At 45.7% G+C, this 20982-nt stretch overlaps 2 protein-coding genes across 2 annotated transcripts in view; both read right to left on the bottom strand.

The window, feature by feature from the left end:
* Positions 1 to 4988, bottom strand: part of LOC135394819 (uncharacterized) — a 38197-nt gene extending 33209 nt beyond the window's left edge. Inside the window, exons 1-6 of the mRNA XM_064625829.1 lie at positions 4886 to 4988; positions 3794 to 3969; positions 3578 to 3730; positions 2855 to 3057; positions 1184 to 1375; positions 888 to 981 (exon numbers count right to left, since the gene is read on the bottom strand). Coding sequence (XP_064481899.1) covers positions 888 to 981; positions 1184 to 1375; positions 2855 to 3057; positions 3578 to 3730; positions 3794 to 3946 — 795 coding nt within the window. The 5' untranslated portion in view covers positions 3947 to 3969; positions 4886 to 4988. The remainder of the gene's footprint in view (positions 1 to 887; positions 982 to 1183; positions 1376 to 2854; positions 3058 to 3577; positions 3731 to 3793; positions 3970 to 4885) is intronic.
* Positions 4989 to 5862: 874 nt separating this feature from the next.
* On the bottom strand, positions 5863 to 19154 carry LOC135395938 (glutamate receptor 3-like). Its single transcript, XM_064627023.1, has 15 exons — positions 18715 to 19154; positions 16562 to 16717; positions 15556 to 15804; positions 14816 to 15057; positions 13823 to 13972; positions 13552 to 13740; positions 13238 to 13345; positions 13066 to 13176; positions 12780 to 12989; positions 12348 to 12703; positions 11384 to 11582; positions 11076 to 11320; positions 10869 to 10974; positions 10363 to 10566; positions 5863 to 9943 (listed from the first exon to the last, which is right to left on the bottom strand). Exons 1-15 carry the CDS (start codon positions 18818 to 18820, stop codon positions 9602 to 9604), a joined length of 2973 nt encoding a protein of 990 aa, XP_064483093.1. The 5' UTR covers positions 18821 to 19154; the 3' UTR covers positions 5863 to 9601.
* Positions 19155 to 20982: the final 1828 nt, after the last annotated feature.

The raw sequence follows: 20982 nt of genomic DNA, 5'->3' as shown, positions 1-20982 counted from the left end.
CTGCAGAGGAAGGGTACCTCAGATATAAGAGATATAAGGTATACCTGTATAGATACACCTGTATGACACCTGTACACAGATGTAAGATAAGAGAGAAGATAAAATAAGAGATAAAGAGATAAGATTAGGCGCTGTTCACCTGCTCAATCCGCATACTATACTTCCCCTCTCGCAGAACTGTTACACGATACAAAATGCAATGCTGTAAAACATTTAAAAAAAAATGGCAGAGAAGCAGTGGACAACCCGGACATTTGGATGTTCCTCATAATATCTTCTGGTCGTTGAAAACTGTTAGCTGTATAATTTACTTTATGCATGGCGCAGAAGCAACTGCGCCAGCAACTCCACACAACAAAAGCGTTAGCGCGCCCGGTTCCACTTAAGTGCACTCTGAATTTAGTCACAGCGCTGACATGGTCACCTCGTGCAATTCCTGAATTTTGTCACACGAGCCCATAGACCCACACGAACCCATTTCTGGAAAGATAAAGGTTTATGGATAAAGGTTTATGGATTCGTGTTTTGGCTTTAAGTGTGTTGATAAGGATTGTCGCAATTGTTTGTGAAAACCTCGTCTACCAATAGAGGTCGTGGGAGCGGCGATGTTTCGTGTATTTAAGCATGTATCTATTGCAAATAGACCCTGCTTTGTCAGTCACTCAGTGCTTCTTGTGTTCGCCCCTTTTTCTTTGTCCCCTGCACTGGGGTATTTTATCGCTTTTATCATATTTTGCGTGACTGCTCCTAAATGTTGTGTGTTCATATCACGTGATGAATGGATATATGTTCGCGATGCCTTCCATGCTCGCTTAAACGTTAAAAAGAAGGCTTTCATTTAGCCTGAGGTGCAATCTCACTCGAAAATTGACGCAACCAGTACTTACGTTAGATGGTTCCTGTAGCGGCGCGTACTGTCTTTGCGCAGCTGTGATCCCAACATTCACACCGTCCGCATTATTTTCGTTTTCGAGCCACGTGCTGACGAGGAAAGAAGCAGAATAAGGGCGCGTCCCAGCTCTACACACAGCTCTCGGAGCTTTTTGGCACAACGGCAACACATTCATGATGTCATAATGGCAAAAGCTGCGACGATCCCCACTGATATAAAGCAGCGAGCTCTCTTGGTAGCCCGAGTAAAGACCTGTGGCCGCTACGACACCACAGTGGAAAGTATCCTTACCTGAGAGCTCGCAGTATTTGCTTTCGTACACCAACCATTTCGTTAACTCCGGGGTATTCGAGGCATTGATGCAGCTCGCTGGGGTTCAAACCGTTGAATCGTATCGAGGTCATCACGTCTTCCGCGTAGGGATGGCGCTCTTCCGGAGCGTAGTTCAGCCAGCGCATGGCAGCTTCGAATATCTCGCCCTCACTGGAAGAAAATACGGGGCGTTGCATTTTGATATCCACAGTGATTCGTTGAACGGTCATTGTCGATATGAAGACGGTTCCTAAAGAAAGACGGGTTGCATGTTACTTAAATAATTGATCTTTTTTGTGTTCCGTGTTAGCGGCGCGAAGCAACTGTGGCTATGAACGGCGTACAGACGTGGACAGATGGAGAGAGGACAGCAGGAAGGAGTGTGCGTGTGTGTGGGGGGGGGGGTTAGTGTGCGTCCTGGGCCGACTTCGAAGGGAACTGTGCCAACATTTGTCTGGAAAGTGCGGTGGTAGGATTCGAACCCACTACCTCCCAGTCTTCAGTACGACCTTGCCTTAGCCCGCAGGATGCCTTACCCCGCTCGGCCGTGCCGCTGGTGACAATTGGTCACTTTCGGTTTAATTAATCGAATGAAATAAAATAATCAAAAGCTCGTTAAGAAATTTAGTCATCCAGTTGGTAATGATTCCAGGACACTCTCAGGTTAATAAACATGAAATGAAAGAGGGCGTCAAGAGACCTTTCCAAAGCGCACACGTTGAATCTCTACGCGGAGCTGTAGGACTTGTATCGCCGTAGTGCGACAGATCAAGTGTGCTATAGACCTGTTGTCGTTGATGCCGTTCCAGCAAAGTGACACGAGCTAAACCCTCTTTGTATTGCAAAGCTTTGCTGGCTAATAACTTATATGAGATACGTAGTGCTGGTCCAGTGTCACTTGACTTACTGTGTTACCTCATGGGGCAATGCATTTACAACATACCTTGAGCGTCTATTTAAACTACAAAAGAGAGCTGTCAGATTAATAACATTCTCTAATAGTCGAACCTCATGCGTTGGGTTGTTCAGTGAATTGAGTATTTTGCCTTTTCCCGATCTGATTCGTGAAAGATGTACCTTGCTTGTCTTTTCTATTGTAACGACAAATGTGCCCTACAATAGCTCTATATTTAAAAAATGCAACAGGAGCAATCGAAGTGTTGCTTTACAAGATTACATTTTGTATAGGCCAAAGAATGCATATGGAACCCGTTTGACTGTGTGCTTTGGTACGAGACTGTGGAATGCCTTACCGTTCGATGTGAAAACTAGTCATTGTTTCGCCGCGAAGTTGAGACAGCATATACTTGCCTCATCAAAATACTTGAAAATTGTTTAGTATTTCAGTTACCGCTTCAACGTTGATGTTTTTTAACTGTGTGTCGCAGGAGTCTCCACTAGCATGCGCTACTGACCCTGTACCGCAGTATTTCCTTTGGCTGCAATGCCTTGTGTTTTTTTTTTTTAAATAAATAAAACCGAGCCTTACCCTCGGCTGCAGTACGGTAGCCTCGACATTAACCACAACCCCCACGATAGGAGATGCGATGGGTGCCACGACAAAATGTTCAATCTCGTCATATAAAGCGTTATAACCATTAATATTCCATTCGCTCCTTGCGCTTAGCGTGTGGTTAAGAGAACCCTCACCAATGGCACCCAATCGTGTCCGCTGACATGAGCTGCATGAGGTCGTCGAAGTCCATTTCCAGGAATTCCTTGGTGGCTACGACGGATATGAAGTGCGAAACCAAGAAGTTGTAGGCACGTCGTTCTTCGTGTGAAAGGTTAAGCCTCCGCGCCGCTGAATACATCAGAATTTGCTGTCCCATTGGGGTTGTTTCCGTTTCCAACTGCACAACATTGTGCGCACAGTTAGAACGACACAGTTCCACCTATGGCAACCAGTGGCGCCAACTTTTGGGCAGCAGACCCTTGAGTGGATGTCCTTCATTTCGATTCCTCCTTAATGGAGATACTCAGAGTACTTTCTGGTGAGAAAGTTACGAGGTTGAAGGCACGATGATGTGAAAACTCCGTTAAAAACTAAGAGCGACCTTTTTTTTCTATTGACTGTTAAGAACTTAGAGGAAAATGTCTAGCAGCGCGCCGGCTGGGTTGTGGAATCCTCAGTGGCCTTGTCCCTTTGCCTTGCGATTGGTGACATTGTTAATGGCGTAGATACTGGAATGACACGGGAGCTATTGATGTTCCATTAATTAAATTCCATTGTTAATGTGCCTTTAATAACAAAGCAGAAGTGAATCGTAATGCGAGGCACGTAGGTAATCATTATCTCAACCGAGAGCCTAAGTCGTGGTAGCTACGCCAAAAGTGATCGGCTCCCAGACCTGTTCAACTGTCGTTACCCACCTGAATGCATCTCTTGACAACATCCGACATGTTGAGACGAAAAGCCGCGTTGAAAATGTCGGAAGCATTCCCTTGCGTTACGTGGAGTTTTCCGGTCTTCATGTATTCGATAAGGCAACTGAATGTTGCTGCAGATATCCCGGATAGCTTCACCTGCAGTGTTTAAATGTTGTGTGGTACAGACAGAGCCGCAGTACGCGGCGATGTCTAGCTTACCTTGCTTTTGTGTCTGTTTTCTTGTTTCTCTAATGTTCTCCTGAAGAACGGACTGTTCTTTATGAGCAGGTCCCGCTCCACCTGGAAGACCTGGTCGTCCACGACCAGAGACACCAGGGTCCTCGACGGGCCTCCGGGGCCGCGGGACGCCATCACGGCCGTGCCCGGAGCCTCAGCTGTCAACGGCATATCAAATACCTTAATGCAAGCTTGTCAGCTATGGCTCCAATGGAATAGTAGTGCTGCTTATGCAGTGAGAATTATGAAACTGCTGCATCCCATCACATGGAAGTTGTTGCAAAGAATATAGGACCACTACACGCGACGTAAAAGACCTCTCCCTCGTTGTAAACAAATGACGTCATAGTGTTCGACAGCGCCACCAATTTGGAGGAGTTGAACTACGCTCGACGCTAGGGGCAAACAAGGTCGCGCCCGAAAGCCACGGTCTTGAGGGGATTACGATGGTCCCTGAAAGGAACGCGACCTTTGGTCCTACTTTTCTTTCAGTAGGAGGCAGCGAACAAGTGCCCATTCGTGGAACCCAGCCCTCTCCTTTCGATTTGTTTCGGTTTCAGTCTGTCTACCAACGTCATGATGAGGTTCCTCGGGTTGTGGTCTGCTGAGCAGCACTTCTGCTACATGGCATTAGTACACATCGTCGACGTACAATTTGTAAACAAAGGAGGGAAGGAAATATTGGCTCACTAAACGGTTACCACTGACACGATTTCTATGGCGCAAAGGATATTGTCTTCATGCATAATTCGGAGCTTTGAAAGGGGGAAACATGGTCCTTGTTCACGTAAGCACCCTCCCACTCACAGCAGGAAGTACTGTCTGTTATATTCCCTTGCCTCACGGTTTCTTGCCTTCCTCAGCCTGCCTCTGACATCACTAATCCATCACAATGTGTCCTTGTGCTCTCACAAAGCATAATCTATCTAATATGTCCCGTTACAACAAAACATGCAATGTCAGCTGTGCCATGGTTTGGCGCGCTTCTGCAGTCCAGCGCCATTTTCGCGGCAAAATTGAACGGCGTCGTGGTAGCGTTTTTCACGTTCGTCGTGCGTATGTGGGTGAACTTACCTCTTTTTGGGGGTTCTTAGGACCTTTGGTCACAAGGCTCGCTTTGAACAAGCTGAGCCATCTTGACCATAAGCTTCCAACGTTTCTCGCGCAACTTCGGCTATCGCGCGCGAGCCATTGTGCCTATGTTATGGTTACCGTTGTTGATGGTGTTGTTGTTGTTAGCCGCATTCATGTTTTTGACCACCATCCGCATGAACGGACGTAGCTATACAAGTTATGGTCATGACAAGGGCCGTGCTCGTTCTCAGAGGATGCGATTCTGTTGGATTGTTGTCTGTCGTGCTCACGGCAGCCGTAATTATAGTCAGTTGGCGTGCGTGAACCGTAGGCGGGGGGGGGGGGGGCATCCTTCTTGGGTGCGGTACAACACACCTGCCCGTCAGCTGTCCGGCATAGTTCAGTACAACATGCTTACCTTTCGTAAGGATGGGAGCTCGCTTTGGCCAACATCCTCGCGTTGCACCATTGATGTCCAGTCAAGTTCATCTGCCATTGGCAGCCAGTCAAGTCCAACTGTCATTGGCAACAATGAGAAGAACCTCAGGAAATGAAATCCAAATACCACCACCACCACCACCAAATACCGTGTCAATGGTTTACATACACAAGCTGGGCCTAGTGCGATGTAGACTAGGGATTTAGTTATGTTAGTACAGCTTGGGACAAAAGGTTACGGAACACGGCACTGGCGTATTTCTTCATCGGAGCGACCCCCTGTTATAACTACAAGGAAGAGACCGAATAACGAACGGATGACGGACTATTCTACCCATCTCTCAATACGTGTGCGCGCTCCTGTTTGCCGCTAGGGGATCGCCCCAACGGAGAGATGCGACACCCTGGTGTTCCGTAAACTTTTGTCCCGAGCTGTACCACAGCTTATCCCTTGGGTCTTCTGTATACGACGGCGATCCAAGTGTGAAGATCAAAGTTAGTGTGAAGAGTAACAGCTGACGCGAGGGGTCTTGCGGAGCGTTTATTTGTAAAATTGGTACCAGGTATAAATGTACAGCGAAAACCAACGATTACAAAAGTTTTTATCACTCGATAAAATGGCACAGTCGCACGGGTGTGTACCCTATTTACACATAAAATATCGTATATAGACACTGGTATGGATGCCACGTCTAAACACCGTATTCAAACTGTGAGCCGTTAGATAAAGCTGCTGCCGTTCCATTTGTTTCATCTTGTGCACTATTTAGTGTGCGGGATCTCAACGCGTTGATTACACTTTGTCATTATCATCATCAAATACGTTTTTCCGTTGTTATTCCACGAAGACGCAGCTAACAGATTTTTAAGGTTACTTTCGTGCTGCTCTTAAATGCAGTTTTTTTTTCCTCCCGTTTCCCTTCTCCCGTAAAATTCGGCGAGTCCTTATATCGTACAGATATTCCTAAAATATTTTTGCATTTTATAACGCGGTATATATTAAATTATTTGGTCGTGCTTATTAACTAATAGCTTCAACAATAAAATACTATACTGATAACGTAGAATTTGATACTTGCGATGTTTCAAGCCTATAACAGGCGAGCGAGCTACACATTACTGTGTCAACTACATCCTTCAGCGACGCAATGTACACCGCAGCAAGTTACGGGATTCGAGTAGGACTACCCTATATGACTAAATGAACGCAGAACCAGACCGTACAACTGATTTCCAAAAAGTGCATACATGACACAGTCACACTGACATAGTAACACGGAGGGGGCGTACGTGATACTTTGCAGCAAACGGAAAATCTCCTTCGAGAAGTATAATATAGCGTAGAAAAACACACCTGAAGCGGCAAGAAGGGTTAAAGTTATGGACGCTAACGCACGGAAATACTTCGTATAACTAGATGCCCACTAAACTTCATCTGTAGTCTTTTAACCTCCGTGCAAGATTGACTCAGTGATTGAAACGCCTGGGGTTAAGTAAATTACTATTATTAAAAGTTACTAAAGTAAATCAAGATACAACTATGCGGCATTAAAGATCTTTGTGAAGTACGTTTGATTGCGGCTTTGGAATCTTACGTTGATATTTGTGTGGAATAGTAATATTTTCGTTTGTTTATTTGTTACTGGGGTTCGCCCCTAATCAGTTTCGTTTCACTTCAATCGATTGATTTTATTTCAATTAATTTCAATTAACACGCTGTTAAAGCGTTGATACATTGCCTCCACCTCGTGTGGCGCTTCCCTGCAGTATCGCGTTTAAATTTGAATCCTACTAAATTAAAGTTTCATTAGATTTGCTCGGTACCTTTAGGGAACTCATCAAAGCAACAGAAACCTAAAAATGACCCGTTTTTGCGTTTTACTGTATTTTGTAGGAGCCACCATCTCCATATTTTTCTTTCCTAATTCCAACTCCTACTCCAACCCTTTTTAAATAGCGCTTACACTGCTTAATGGCGGCCAAATTATTTTTCTACGACTACAATTTATTGGAATATTCGAACGAATTGCCCACTTGTGTAGCCCTACTCCTACTCTCTTTCCTTAGCGGTCATACCACTAAGTGTGCCTTAAAGAATGAACGCCTGCAAGTTCACTTTGGACCCGTGACTTCAAAACATAACGGTCGATCCTTAAAACTGCCCTTTCACGTCTTGAAAGGAGAATACAATGTTACACGTGACCATGCGCCAAGTATAGACAGCATCACTGTACACAACCACACGTAAAGCAGCTTATAGACATGCTTGAGCAAGATGAAACGGTTTGTAATATAGTTATCCGCATTTATCTACATCCCGTTTAGCTCGTGACACATGACACACAACGTGACTTTTAATTTACGGTTGTTTAAGATGGATTTGATTAACGTGAAAGTTCCGTATCAAATTGTAACATGAATAGCAGTATGCATTGACCTGAAACCCCTAATGCTGTTTTTTTTTTTTTTTTTTTTTTTTGCGTACATAGCTAAGCGGGATGTTTGTCACGACAAAAATGACACATTCTCTCACAAAGACACTTAGAAATTGGTTAACGCGAGAAATAACAAAAAAAGACAAAAGAAAGGAAACATGTTGTATACATAGTCGTTATGCAGTGAGATTTCTAGAGAACCGTAAAGCGCCGTACACCCTTGAAAGAGGACTTCACCACATAACATACTGAAGACCAACTATTGCACAGAATGATACCGTCATTACTCCTTATTTGTCGAGAGCACGGGGCCTACGCCCTTTTGTGACAATTCACGTAACTGCATAAGTGTCACAAAAATGTGTGCCTCCCATTTTCAGCGAGGATGTTGTTTCGGACGATGGTTGGCCACGAGCCTGTTATGGAGTGATGTTCTGTTTTAAGAGTGTAGGAACACTAAGGTAGACGCACTTGAGCTAAAGTTGAGATCAGACGAAAGCAGCATCAATTGTGCATAAGTTGTGTCTAGTGCACGGTACAAAACACTTTTTTTTTTCGGAAAAACAAAGTACAATTTCATCCGAAACTTTTTCTATGTATAGCTCAGCGGCTGCAAACACATGGGCGTTTTTATGACTAGGGACGCAATCATTTAAGATGCAGATATGGGTAGAGTGTAAAAAGACTTGGCAGTGTCGGTTCATCAATCATTGCTTTGCCATTACTTTATAGATACTGCGACTTGGAGGGCAACGCTCGCTACGAAAAAAGCTAGGAAGCTAAAGAACCTGTTTCCTTTTTTACGATGTCCCGCCAAATAAGAGACAAAGGAAATTGTTATCATTGTCTGCCTTATCATTTTTGTATATGCCCAGAAATAAGAATTAAGAAAATAAATATGGAATGGCTCGCTAAGCCTTGCTGCAATAAAGCCCCCTGCAGGGTCCTTCTGCTTCACTTTCATCCGCAGCCTTCCTCAGCTTGGTTGACTTCTTCGAGACACATCGGGACATTCGCTATGTGCTCTTTTTTTTACCGAACTGCATGTCAGAGCCGAATTCTACAGTACTGCAGTAGTCGGCTCTGGCATGTGCAGGGAGCACCATCGTAGCTGCAGCAGCGCGCTTTGAATCTATCGCTGTTATTTTCAGTTTCCCTAAGGTATTGCACAGTAGGAATGCAGGCAATACCGGTATCCTGCTTGCAGTATCTGCATTGAAGCTAAGTCCACACTCGATAAGCCGTCGCAGTTCTTCTTGCGCGTAAAAACCATCCGCGTTCTACAATGTCTGAACAAAATATTTCCCGAATGAAGTCAAAGTGTCTTCTAACCATTTTCGAGGCTGATGAGGATAGCGTTAAGACGACACGCAAGCAAGAATTCATCCACCATTGAATCACCAGTTTGTACAGACCGCAAGTATATGTATGTATAATTTACCGTTCGGAACATTTAGGACCACTTACTAAGCGGCGTTACATTTAGATCAGTGTCAAACACATTCATAAGAAGGTCGTATGTACACACCGAGTAATCCCCGAAAGTTTTCACACAGTGGTTGTCGAAGGACGATCACAACATTCTCTATATTAGGTACATTATATGAGCACACAACAAGGAGTGAACATGCTATGCAAATACCGACCCCGGTACGGTCTGCACGGCCTAGAGCTGTTGATCACGTTATATGTTATGAAAGCGGGGGGCGGGGGAAAAAAAGAGAGAGAGAGAGAAATCAGGAAGGCGGCTGCAGAGAACGGGTGGACTACGCAAGCTGAAGAAGACGCCAGAGTCCAGGACATCTTGGCCACCCGGTGGCACCTTGTAGATATTTTTGCCTTATTAAACTTCCGAACTTTCGTAGCCCCCCCTCGGCGACTCTACGGGGCTGTGGTCTATGGACTTGATCTCTGGGTGGTTCTCCAGAGGGTTGACCGCCAGGGGTTCTATCCGGTCGGCGGTGACGTCGCGCGTGATGTCCTTGGAGTCGGTGAGGTTCTCGCTGTCTGTGAGGTTCTCCACATCGGCAATAGGGACCTTGACGACGTCTTCCTCTTCTTCCTCGCCGACTTCTTCGATGGTTTCTTCAGTACAGCCCATCATCATGGGTCCTTCGGTGATGTGTTCGTACGGGGAACTCCTGGGGTTGCTGTGGTGCAGGAGCTGGGTTTCAACGCCTTCCTCCTGCAACGTGCGATGGCGCAAATTAGTGGCACGTCAACAGTGTGCCCTGTAGAGGGCGCTGAAATGTCAATGACGATTTGCGCAAAACGCCAGTATGTTCGCAAATATTACGTATAGAACAGGTCCAACAGTGTGCCGACTGCCGTGCCGATGTGGTTGTGAAATTACCTTGGGTTCTGCGGGCTGTAAGCTGTTACAGTAACAGTGAATTCGAATGGCCTGCTCGCCATTGCTGGTTACGCAGCGTAAAGCACGGTACTTCGAGAGAGTAAATATTTGGGTCTGTTGGTACTGCGACGATAAAGCGGAAATGGGGACAATGAACTGACAGAGCGCTCGTTCCGTCTGTCTGTCAGTCCTTGTCCCCGTTTGCGCTTCACCGTTGTATCATACAGAATTTAATTTTTTTTTGAACATGCCTTGATCTTATCGTCCTCTTTTTCTTTCTTCTTCTTCTCTTTCTTCGGCTTTGGCTCTTTGGGCTCTTTCGGTTTCTTGGGCTTCTTTGGCTTTTTACACCACACCTCGGTGATGGCCACGGCAATAGCTATGAGGAGACCGCCACCGAGGATCACGAACCATCCGCCGACTTGAATCACATCCAGAGGTGCCGGAAGGATGTCCTAAATGGGAAGAGACACCAGTAAGTCTAGATGGTCATGAAGCGTCTCCTGGTTTTCGTTCTTCGTCTCTATGTTGACAAGGGCTCGTTATACCCCGCACGCGTCCAGCGGGCGCGTACCGGATTGCTCTCGTAGTGCATGGTGCATAATACAATACGAATGCACGCTTAAAAAAATCTTTATCAATTCAAAGAAACATGTTAAATGATTGTCGCGCGCCGTAAGCTACACTACAGTCTACACTATACTATGTTTTTCACCATGTGCATTTGCCATCATGTTACGCGATCAATATAACTTACGGTCTTTTCAGCTGCTTTGCATTTTTCGTTCTTGAACCACTTTTCTTCGAGCATAGACAGGTACTCGTCCTCTTGAAGACGACCCACGGTTACATCGAGTGCCTTCCTAAATTGAAAGAATAAGACGCGCAGTCAGATCAGCTGATATAAACATCACCGCTCACATTCTGTTTCGAAACAGTTCTTGAGAGAAAGCAATGTACTTGCCGTAAGGAGAACTTGTGCGATGTTGCAATTCCGTAGCCACCCAATTGGAAAGGCTCGCCGAGCAGAGAAACATCGCACGGATCTTGCGCTGTCGCGTACTTCGCCATCTTTGAGTCAACGACGAAGGCATAACGGTCACCTGCACTTCGCACTTTCTGAATACCGTCCTCGACTGAAGAGACCAAAGAATTGTTGAAAGACAGCATCGATTCCCACATGCGAGAGTAGACAGGATCTTTCGACCGCTGCAATTAAAGAACAGGGACATTAAAGGGAACGTTCAAGATGCATTTCATAATGAGACCAACCTTAAAGAAGTCTTCAAGAGCGGAGTCCCTGAGCAAACCGTACTCCACTTGGTCTTGGAGAGCCAAGTCCTTAACTGTGCTCAAGGCAGGAGCTGCCGTCTTAAACGGCTGGTTCACCCATAATTGCGCCGTGTACATGGACAGCATCACAAGCACAAAGAACCACCATCCGCAACTGATGATGCGACTTCCGACGGACCTAAAGAGTTCCATGCATCCCATTAGGTCCCGTCACCCGGTACATAACACGTCTACGGCAGAGGGCGCCTCGAAGCGGGCCAAGAGCGGTCCCTATGAACAACCCTGAGCCGTATAGTACCTTGTTTCCAGGTGAAATTCAAAATATTCACTTTCTAGAGACATGGTAAGGATCCTTTCCAGGTCGACCTCTGCTTAGTGTACATATGCCATGGAGCTCTCATAATACCTAGAAACCAAGGTCGCGAATAGGGACATCCTAACAGCTGAGCCGTCGTGATAGATACGGCATTGCGAATGTGTTACGAACGGCTTCGCAATATCTCCTAGAAGACGGAATAGGCGTGGATTGGAATAGATAGTATCAGAATTCTGGGGGGGAAACTCCCCAATCACCATCATAAAATAAAGTTGTTTTTTTATGTGCGCTGGAGCGCTGTGACCGTATCTAGCATGGCTGCTCCCGGACTTGAACATTGGCAGAAAGCTTCACCGCCCGTACAAATCTTTTGCTTTCCCCCTTTCTCTTTATCCCGGTTTATCCTCTAGGTGGTACTGCTGAAAGAACTCGCCGCTGTCGGCCTCACAGAAGTGGGCAGCGTCACGACTAACGCTCTGGGGGAATGTGCGTCCTGGGCCGACTTCCAAGGGAACTGTGCATGCCGACATATGTCTGACAGCGTCTGAGGAAAACCCAGGAAAAACCCCAGACAGCACAGCCCCTTACGATTTCAGTGACATAGACAGGGGACGCGTATCGACTTACTTCGGTCTGAAGTTGTTACATTCTTCAGCCATGAACGCTCCGAGTGAGTACCAGAGACTGTTGTAGAGATGATTACAGGCTCCCGGAGGAGTCTGAGGCGGTGTTGCCACAGCGAGGTTGATGCGGTTTACAGCGAACAAGACCAGGGCGACACCCACGTATGCTCCTAGGAGGCACAGCCAGATCTCCAGAGAGAGGGGGCGCAAGAAAGAGAACAACGTAAATATTGAGAATGGTTCCTTGTCTGGCGTCTTCTGGAGAACGCTGTATCCCGCTCGCATGAAAGGTTCCGTGAAATAGACCGCTTTGCTCCGTTCCGATGTGATGGTCAACGGCGCTATCGCGACGTCTGCATCCTGAAAGGACATAAAGGTTTTGTGGATTAGGTGAAGCGAACGTTCACAGCAGGGAGTCCCGCTTCTTTTAACTTGCCTTTCTGAGCAGTTCGCCGACCATGCCATTCCAACCGGACTGCACGGATTTATCCTTTGACCCGTACTTGTTATCCTTAACTATTCGGATTGTGTAGTCTTGTCCAATTGATTTCATGACCTTATCGATGAGGTCCTTGCAATATCCTTCTAGATTGTCTTCATTGTCACTCGTATCGTTTGGATTCTTGTACATTAGGAATGGCGGTTCCTGAAGATAATTAAAGACGTTGACTTTGACGTTCCTTCAGTTGGGCGGAAGAAAATAATTGAATACACTTCCATACCAGTATCGTTGTTACTATCAATTTCTTGCCGATAGTCGTAGGTCGCGTGGGATAATGCGGCCTTGGTGACTCGTACTGAACAATGCCCTGCTGCTCTGACCAATGTCCCACCTGGCAACGACAATTTCATTTACGTAAACGTCTTCACGCACGTAACGGCAAAATACCGAACCTTTTCCATCTTCTGTTTCGACGTTAACTCCAAGATGTCTATCGTAAATCCCGTCCTTCTTCCTCTGTTATCAAACATGACCCGTCCTGTTGTGCCGTTGACCGATGTCTATAAAAGGTCAAATCAAAGTGGAAGTCCAGTCACACGGACTTGGCTCACTCTAACATTTTCAAAGGAACTGCATGGACTACAACTATCAAAATACTAGTCCCTAAACAAGGAGTCACGACAAGGAAAGGATGAATACATTTGCTAGTCGTTGCCAGGCAACGCCGAGTAATCAATGGCGAAGATATGCTTACGATGACTCTTACCTTTTTCAGCATATCCGCAATAACTTGCCCATGCTTGAATGGAATAAGTGGCGTGCTGTAGCACTGAGTAGTCTGAGTGAAGCCGCTCCTCTGGAGCAGTTCCCCGACCAAGTTTGGTCGCTCGCTTGCCAGGCGCGTTAGTGCGTCTTTGATTACGTCACCCGCATCGTACACAAGAGCTTCTTCTTCCTAGAAATGTACAAAGCGAAAAGTTAGTAGGGATTCGAAGAGAGCAAAGAGTTCAAATATGAAGTGGCGGCGGAAATCTTACCGTCAACTCTTCTGAAGAGCCGTAAAAGGAATCTGGACTGGCTGCTTTGATCATGCTCCGACGGCTCTCTGCATTATCTTCGATTATCTTCATGGCAACTATTTTACTAGCGTCGTAAGTTTGAACGTCCTTCCAATGCGCTGGCATAGTCTGAAAGGTCGTGTTGCAGAATAAGAAGCTGCTGTTTCTGGTGTGCGAGGACGACGGATGTACAGTCGTGAAGCAATGAACTGTGGGAAGTATGCCGCATAACTACATATACGCCTTTCAGCGTGTAAAACAAACAAGATTTTCATTCCGCGGGCTCTACTCAGGGGTGTAATAACAGTGTTGAGAGTGGTGTTCGCCAAACACCCCTCTGCAATAGTGTTTTAAATGGAACACATACCTGGACGTACACCCGGCCTGAGAAATATGCTCTTTGAAAAGCGCTCTTTGTAGAATATACCCTTCTGTATAGTGTGACACGTACACCATGAAGATGTGTGCCGTAGGATACGACACTTATACCGGAGATGTGTAAAAAAATTCCTATGTACCGGCACCAGATATACGGTCATGGATACTAGAGTATGGTATGGTGCACACAGAAAAAGAAACATCAATTATCGGACTGCAATGCTGGATCGTATGGCGTTGATCATGTAAGTCATGGGAGGAAAAAAACATTCTAATCGCTGCAATGGAAAGTTGAGACTGTTACATCTTCTAACCGTCGATCATGATTATAGTGGTCTCGTCACGTAAAGCCACGAATTATTATTATTGTTATTATTATATTCTAACGCTTCGGTTGACATTTCTATAGTAATGTTATCCTTTCTGCTGTATAACCAATCACTAAGTTCCTTTCTGCGAAGTGCACAAATCGATTTCTCTTACGATCATAGTAAGAATTTGTAAATAAACGTTTTTTTTTTTCGCGCGTGCGCTTGAAAAACGGCAGCAACTATATTTGAAGAAAGATAGTAAAGCGTAGGAAGTGGTACTAACGTATCGCGTATAGACGAACGTGTAGTAGGCCCTCTTTCTTCGGTAAGCATGTTGGATGACCTTTCGTGCCGTGTCCAATTGGCAATCGAGGAAAATAACTTTCTCGGTATCCCATTCGAGATCTTCCTGTTCTTGCAGGAACTCGATGGCCTTGCGTTCTCCTCGAACGCGCTTAACGTGCTGCACGTCCAGATGGTGATCGGTTGGTAACGACGCCAGGATTTCTTGAAGACGGTCCAGCCCTGCGTGCAATGCGTTATTGTCAGATTGCTCTCTGTCGAGTGACAAGATGTCCGCGTCAGCACTGAAGGTTAAATGAAAGAAAGCGTTTTCGGAGGCGAGCGCAAGAGACTTAAAGTGTTACATCGTACTAAATGAAAAATTTTATTATGACTCTCTTTTGACACATTCGCATTGTATTTTTTGGTCGATACGTGACGTACCATTGTTGACAACAATTGCCAAGTTTATCCTGGTCTTCAAACGAAGTTCGACGACACAAGACAAACGCAAGCAATATATATTATTAGAATTCACACCGTCATATTGTGAATACCTGATCCATGTGATTGCGTGTTTACTATGCAATACCCCAGATCCGTTTAAGAGGCGCAATTTCGTTCACCCAACTCAAATGTATCTTGAGTTGAGTATTAGCCCAACGTGCGTAATGTCTATTGACATTGGCAAATAAGAGAAGCTGCTTCAATTCAATCTGGACGAAAAAATAATTATCTCACCGTCAGTCGAGTCATAGATGTAGTAAACCCGAGGCCAGCGGTTCTTGAGCACCAATGCTGCAAGGGCACCGTGCGCGTGGGGTCTCAGGGTGAGGCTGTACCGCGTGCTTCGAGATGACGGCGTACGCCGTACAGTAGTGCTCACCAGAGGTGCGTGCAATTTTTCCGAGACTGCCGATAGGGCCTCGTGAACGGTGCCAGCGTCGGGAGATACAATGATGGCAGCACCTTCGCTGATGTGGGCGCATGCTGCGATTGTGTCATAAAGTACGTTTAGTCAGAGCACCCTTTTGATCCGGAATATGATTTCGAAAAATAATAAGCAATATTCGATTTGATGAAGAAATAGTGGCATTTTTTTGTTTTTTTTGTTTGGCGTTTTGCAAGTCGGCTTCAACAAACGCTTGCAAGCATCAGGTGAAACCGACTTGCTGTTCGCATGTCAATCCTGTAGAGCTTGCTTTGCACATCGCTTGCAAGCGTGCGGTGAAGCCGGCTTGATATGTGCATGGCAATCTCGTGAAGTGTGCTTTGCTTTGCGCTTACAAGCGTGAGGTGAAGCCGACTTGCTATTTGCATGTTGATCCTGTAAAGCGAGTTTTGCCTAACTCTTACAAGTGTGAGGTGAAGCCGACTTCCTGTTTGCATGTCAATCATGCAAAGCGTGCTTCGCCCAACGCTTGCAAGCGTGAGGTGAAGCCAACTTGCAATTTGCATGCTTTACTATTCCTATTTGCATGCGCTTTACGTTTGCATGCATGAGGTGAAATCGACTTGTTGTTTGCATATCAATCCTGTAAGGTGCACTTCGCCTAACGCTTGCAAGTGTGAGGTGAAGCCGACTTGCGACATGGCACCGCCGATCGAGAGAATGCCGAAATAATTGCCGGGGAACATACGCCCCGCATTTTTGTGCAGAAAAACACACAAACACACTCAAGAAACCGTAAATGAACAAGTGAAAAGTTTTCTGTATTTGTTAATAAATACGTAGGAGGTGCCTTACCGTCGTTGGTAACGTTGAAGGTGTCATTGTCGAGTACCCTAGTTGTGAGAGGAGTCACTTTATAGCGGTCCCCCGGAACGTGTTGATTGGCATACTGGATGACGTCACGGAAGGCTGACACAACCCGATGTGGTTGATTTGCACCAATTACAACTCCTGTAGTGGAGGAATACCAAATTGGCCACACATTCTCATTCCAGTAGAATAATGGTTTTCATCAGGCGTAGAATACAAGTCCATGCCTCTACAAACACTCCGGCAGAACTGACTCCAGCACTTTCGGACATCTTTTTGCTAGGGTATGACTTTTTCTGGTTTTTATATTTCCCTCCAGCAAGGGGCTCGCATTTAGATGAGCGTATATTTGTCAAAACATTCATTCCTCGCAATTAAAGTGACCAGCACGTCATGTTGTAACGTCAAATGTGCTTCGCATAGTTTATGGCTGCACTCAGCTAATATTTACATGAGGCATGCCCACGGTCTGCTACTAAGTGGTGTACGTGATACATGACACAGTGTGATATGTGATTGGAATTCGAGGTGAAATCGGGTTTAACCCGAATCGGGGGAATAATCAGGAGGGATCGCGTTTAACCCGAAAAAGTCAGATCCTGTTTATAACTAATGTACAGAAATACTCCCTGTCTCAACGGTCCTACTAAGGAGAGGTCTCTTTCGCTTGAGTACAGACAGAGCACGGACAACTTCACACAAAAACACACCGAAGCATCTCGCTCGAACCTAATAGGTCACTTTGGTCAATCATCACAAGGTCTTTCCACGTGCACTCGGCAAATTAAACGTGTTGGGATAAACTGAGAGAGTTAGCTTCGCCGCCCTCCTGTGAATCGATTTACAGCTGGAATCGATTTTAAAAAGGGGCGGTCAACCCAGCCTCACTTCGAACGTGGGGATGCGACTGTTTTTGATCGAGCCTCCCGCAGATTGTATAATATATCGCTTACGGGACGAAAGAAATTTGCGATAATCAAGTGGGAAAGTGAAAAAGATATAGAAGAGGCGCGTAGAAGAATGAATATGGTAAGAAGGTCGTCTGCGATGCTGGTATCGCCAGGCGGTTCTTCTTCTTCTTCTTCTTCTTTTTTGGGCCGAAATTGAAAGATGCGGGGTCTCGATTTTCTCGCGGAAAGTGATATGCATATGAGGTGGTGTAGCGAAGAAACGGTGCTTGTTATTAGGTTTTACGCGACCGTCTTCTGTGGAGGCAGCTTACGAAATAATATGCCAGACACCATGAGAAATGATATATATATATATATAGAAGCCATCTTAACCTGTAATTTTTAATTTCAAATACGTCTAGTGTCATTTACTTGTTTCTTTAATGGCTTTTCCCCCTCATTATATATATATATATATATATATATATATATATATATATATAATTAAAAAGCCTAAGAGAGCGGTTGACCACGAGAATGAAATGAGTGGGAAAAATCAGATGACGACAAAGAGCTTAAAGGCATACGCTACGGGGAGTTTATTAACACTTAGGGACGGGGGTCGACGTTTCGGCAGTCAGCGCTGCTTTCGACGGGTCTGGGGTTTGGTGACAATAACAAGCTCTAAATATGAGAGGGGGTGATGTCGAAGGTAAAGAGGACAGCGTCTCTTTCCCCTTGGCATATCTTTTCGGGTAGTCGCTTATCGTAGCGCTCCTTCTTCCTCTTTAGGCTTTGCAAAATCGTTGTAAGAACTTCAACGTCTCAATGCTCAGATGATTTTATCTAAAACAGATCTGAAAAATATCGCAGTTATCGAAACGGCAACTATGTTATTGCGAACGTACACTTCGAAGCATAGCTACATTATACTACATCGCCGACTTAAACAACACTAATATGTCTCGCGAGTAAATATCACGCATTTCGTCATTCTCGCTTATTGCTCAATCTTCATTTCGGTCGTGACCGAATAATCGTGCGTTATATATACCTGGTGCGCCCCTTCTTTGGGCGCGGTCTCCATCCCAACTCCTGCTGCTCCCGCATCCTTATTGCATCATTTCTTCCACCTCTCCCTTTTACAACACCGTGTTGCTTCTCTCATGCGCGCTGGACTGCATCCTCTGCACCCCGCTCACGCGGGATGCAAAAGGAATGCAAAACAAGATGCCACTTTCCACTCACCTATCTTGATAGCCCCGCCAACACGAAGAACTGTTGCCAAGACTGCAACAACAATCCACACCCAGAGTTCGACTCCGAAAGATCGACACGCGCGACGTTCCGCCATATTCACCACTTCCACGCTAAACAATGATCACTTTTTTTAAAAATTTGTTTGTGCAACACACGACCACCACCACACGATCACAGCACACTTAGTCCTAAGTCACCGCACAATCCAAGCACCGTCCAACACCTCGCAGAAAGTCTGTCGTTCATCCTGCAGCTTTACGGCAATGTTTCCGCTCGGTTTGCAGACGAGAAACGTTTACAGACGACAGTTCCGAAAAGGGAAAAAACGAGGCTAGGATGGAGTGCAAAAGGGAAATGAGGATAGTCTGGGATCTTCAGGCTGACCCGTCGTTGTGGCTGGCAGCTCCTGACAGCTCCGCCATTGGAGGTGGAAGCTTCGACCCGTCCGGGGTGGAGACGATCTATGCGCATTACGGGGCCACGGTGGAGGGGGAGTAGGGATGTGGAGGAGAGGGATGCGAAGGGAAGCCCGGGGAAGAGGTTTGAATGAAGTGCAGGAGCGTTGGAGAATGACAGGTTCGAAGGCTGTTATTTGGGAAGCTGTGATGCCGAGCGAAAGGGTACTTCGCAAAAGGGGGTTTAATGTCGCCGGTTTGTTGTGAGAAATATGAGGTGTCGCCAAGTGTACCCAGTGCGAGGAATTCCTTGTTGTCAGGTGTGTGGCATTTCAGCGGGCTCTGCAGTATGCAATAAACTTTTTATTGGCAAAGCAAAACTGAAGAAGGTTAACGACGGAGGGATCATTATTTTGTGCAGAGTTGAGAAGCGTTGATATTACACAGTAATGCAACGGCAGAAATACGTAATGGTTTCTTAACATTGCATATAATGTGCAGAGTGCTCATAAAGCGTATTCGTGTCACGAAAATGTCTTTTCTCCGCATCAGGTCATCTCTGAAACTTCAATGAAAAAGCATGTATGCGCAAGCGTTTCCTTTGGTATTTTTCCCACTCCTGCTCCAACTTCAACGAGAGGCGGCCGTATTTTTGGAAAATAATTAAAAAATATAACATCAAGAAAGACAGTATACAGATGGAAAGAGAGGCTTACGAAAGTTTCAAAGTGCAGCTCATTAATACGTGCAAACTTTCTGTCATTATATTATCTTCCTTTGCATCTTCGCTGTTCTCACCAACAGCTCCTCTCGGCCCCTTTTTTCACGTCATCAGCTGAGAGCCCATCAGTAACGCAACCTTTGAATGAGGCCAAACAAAACGAGTCACTTTCGCTTAGAGCGCAACCTAACGACTAAACAACGAGACCCGCATTTTACCCGTGTACGTAATTCCGGTTCCCGCCGTTGGGAGCTCTGCTAATGCGCACCTGCCTCCTCTCCCGCCGCCCGTACGTCACGGGGCCCTGGAACGAGCATAGTCTGTCTGCTGCGCGATCAATAGGGAAAATGCTGGATATCTAGCGATGTTTGTACGCTTATATTTCAGATTTCCACCGCCCTCGTTCTCCGTTTAGTCTGTAGGAAAACCTGATGCTTTCTGTCCTTTCGGCTTCGAGGATGTGCATGAGCTTCGCGTCTGCTATTCGTTCCTCCTTGCGCTGTTACCAAAAATAGTCTATAGAGTAGCCGTTAGCGCTGGGTTAAAACGCAATCGGAGAAGTTGATTGCGCTGCACAACGTTGTGCTGAGGGTATTGAAGTTGTCTGTAAAGGGCACTGAAGCGCTAGACGTGGTGTCTGCACGGCTTAGCCCCGGTGTTGTGGGAAGAAGGATGCTGATCACACGAAAAATAAGGGGTTACAGGGTTTTAAAGACGTTACATATTATTTTTTTTACTGTGTAACTATAATTCATGCATACATTTATGCATCACCTAGAGAAATACAACGGCACGCTTTATGTGTGTTTTATTCTTTGGCGGCGTATGTGGATGGCCGTGCAAAACAGCAAGCTCTCTTCACTGCGTAGCTTATCTGCTGTGCAGAGAAGCTATACAGCGTGCATTACGAAATACAGCGAGTCTTGTAACTTTGTGATAGTTTCTTTAGCTACCTTTAGGAAGATCGACCCGGTCTTCGTTTTTTTCTTCTTATTCGCATGATCGTTACCCATCAAAAACGAGGGTCCAATCTGATTGGAAGAATCATTAACGATAATCATATCAACGACGACGCTCTTCTTCTTCATTGAATGATATGAACCTAATAACGACCACGCAAAGAACTCCACTACTTATTAC

The sequence above is a fragment of the Ornithodoros turicata genome, chromosome 5 (genome assembly GCF_037126465.1).
Source record: "Ornithodoros turicata isolate Travis chromosome 5, ASM3712646v1, whole genome shotgun sequence".
Classification (NCBI taxonomy): Eukaryota; Metazoa; Arthropoda; class Arachnida; order Ixodida; family Argasidae; genus Ornithodoros; species Ornithodoros turicata.
This window is presented reverse-complemented; position numbering and strand designations above follow the sequence as displayed.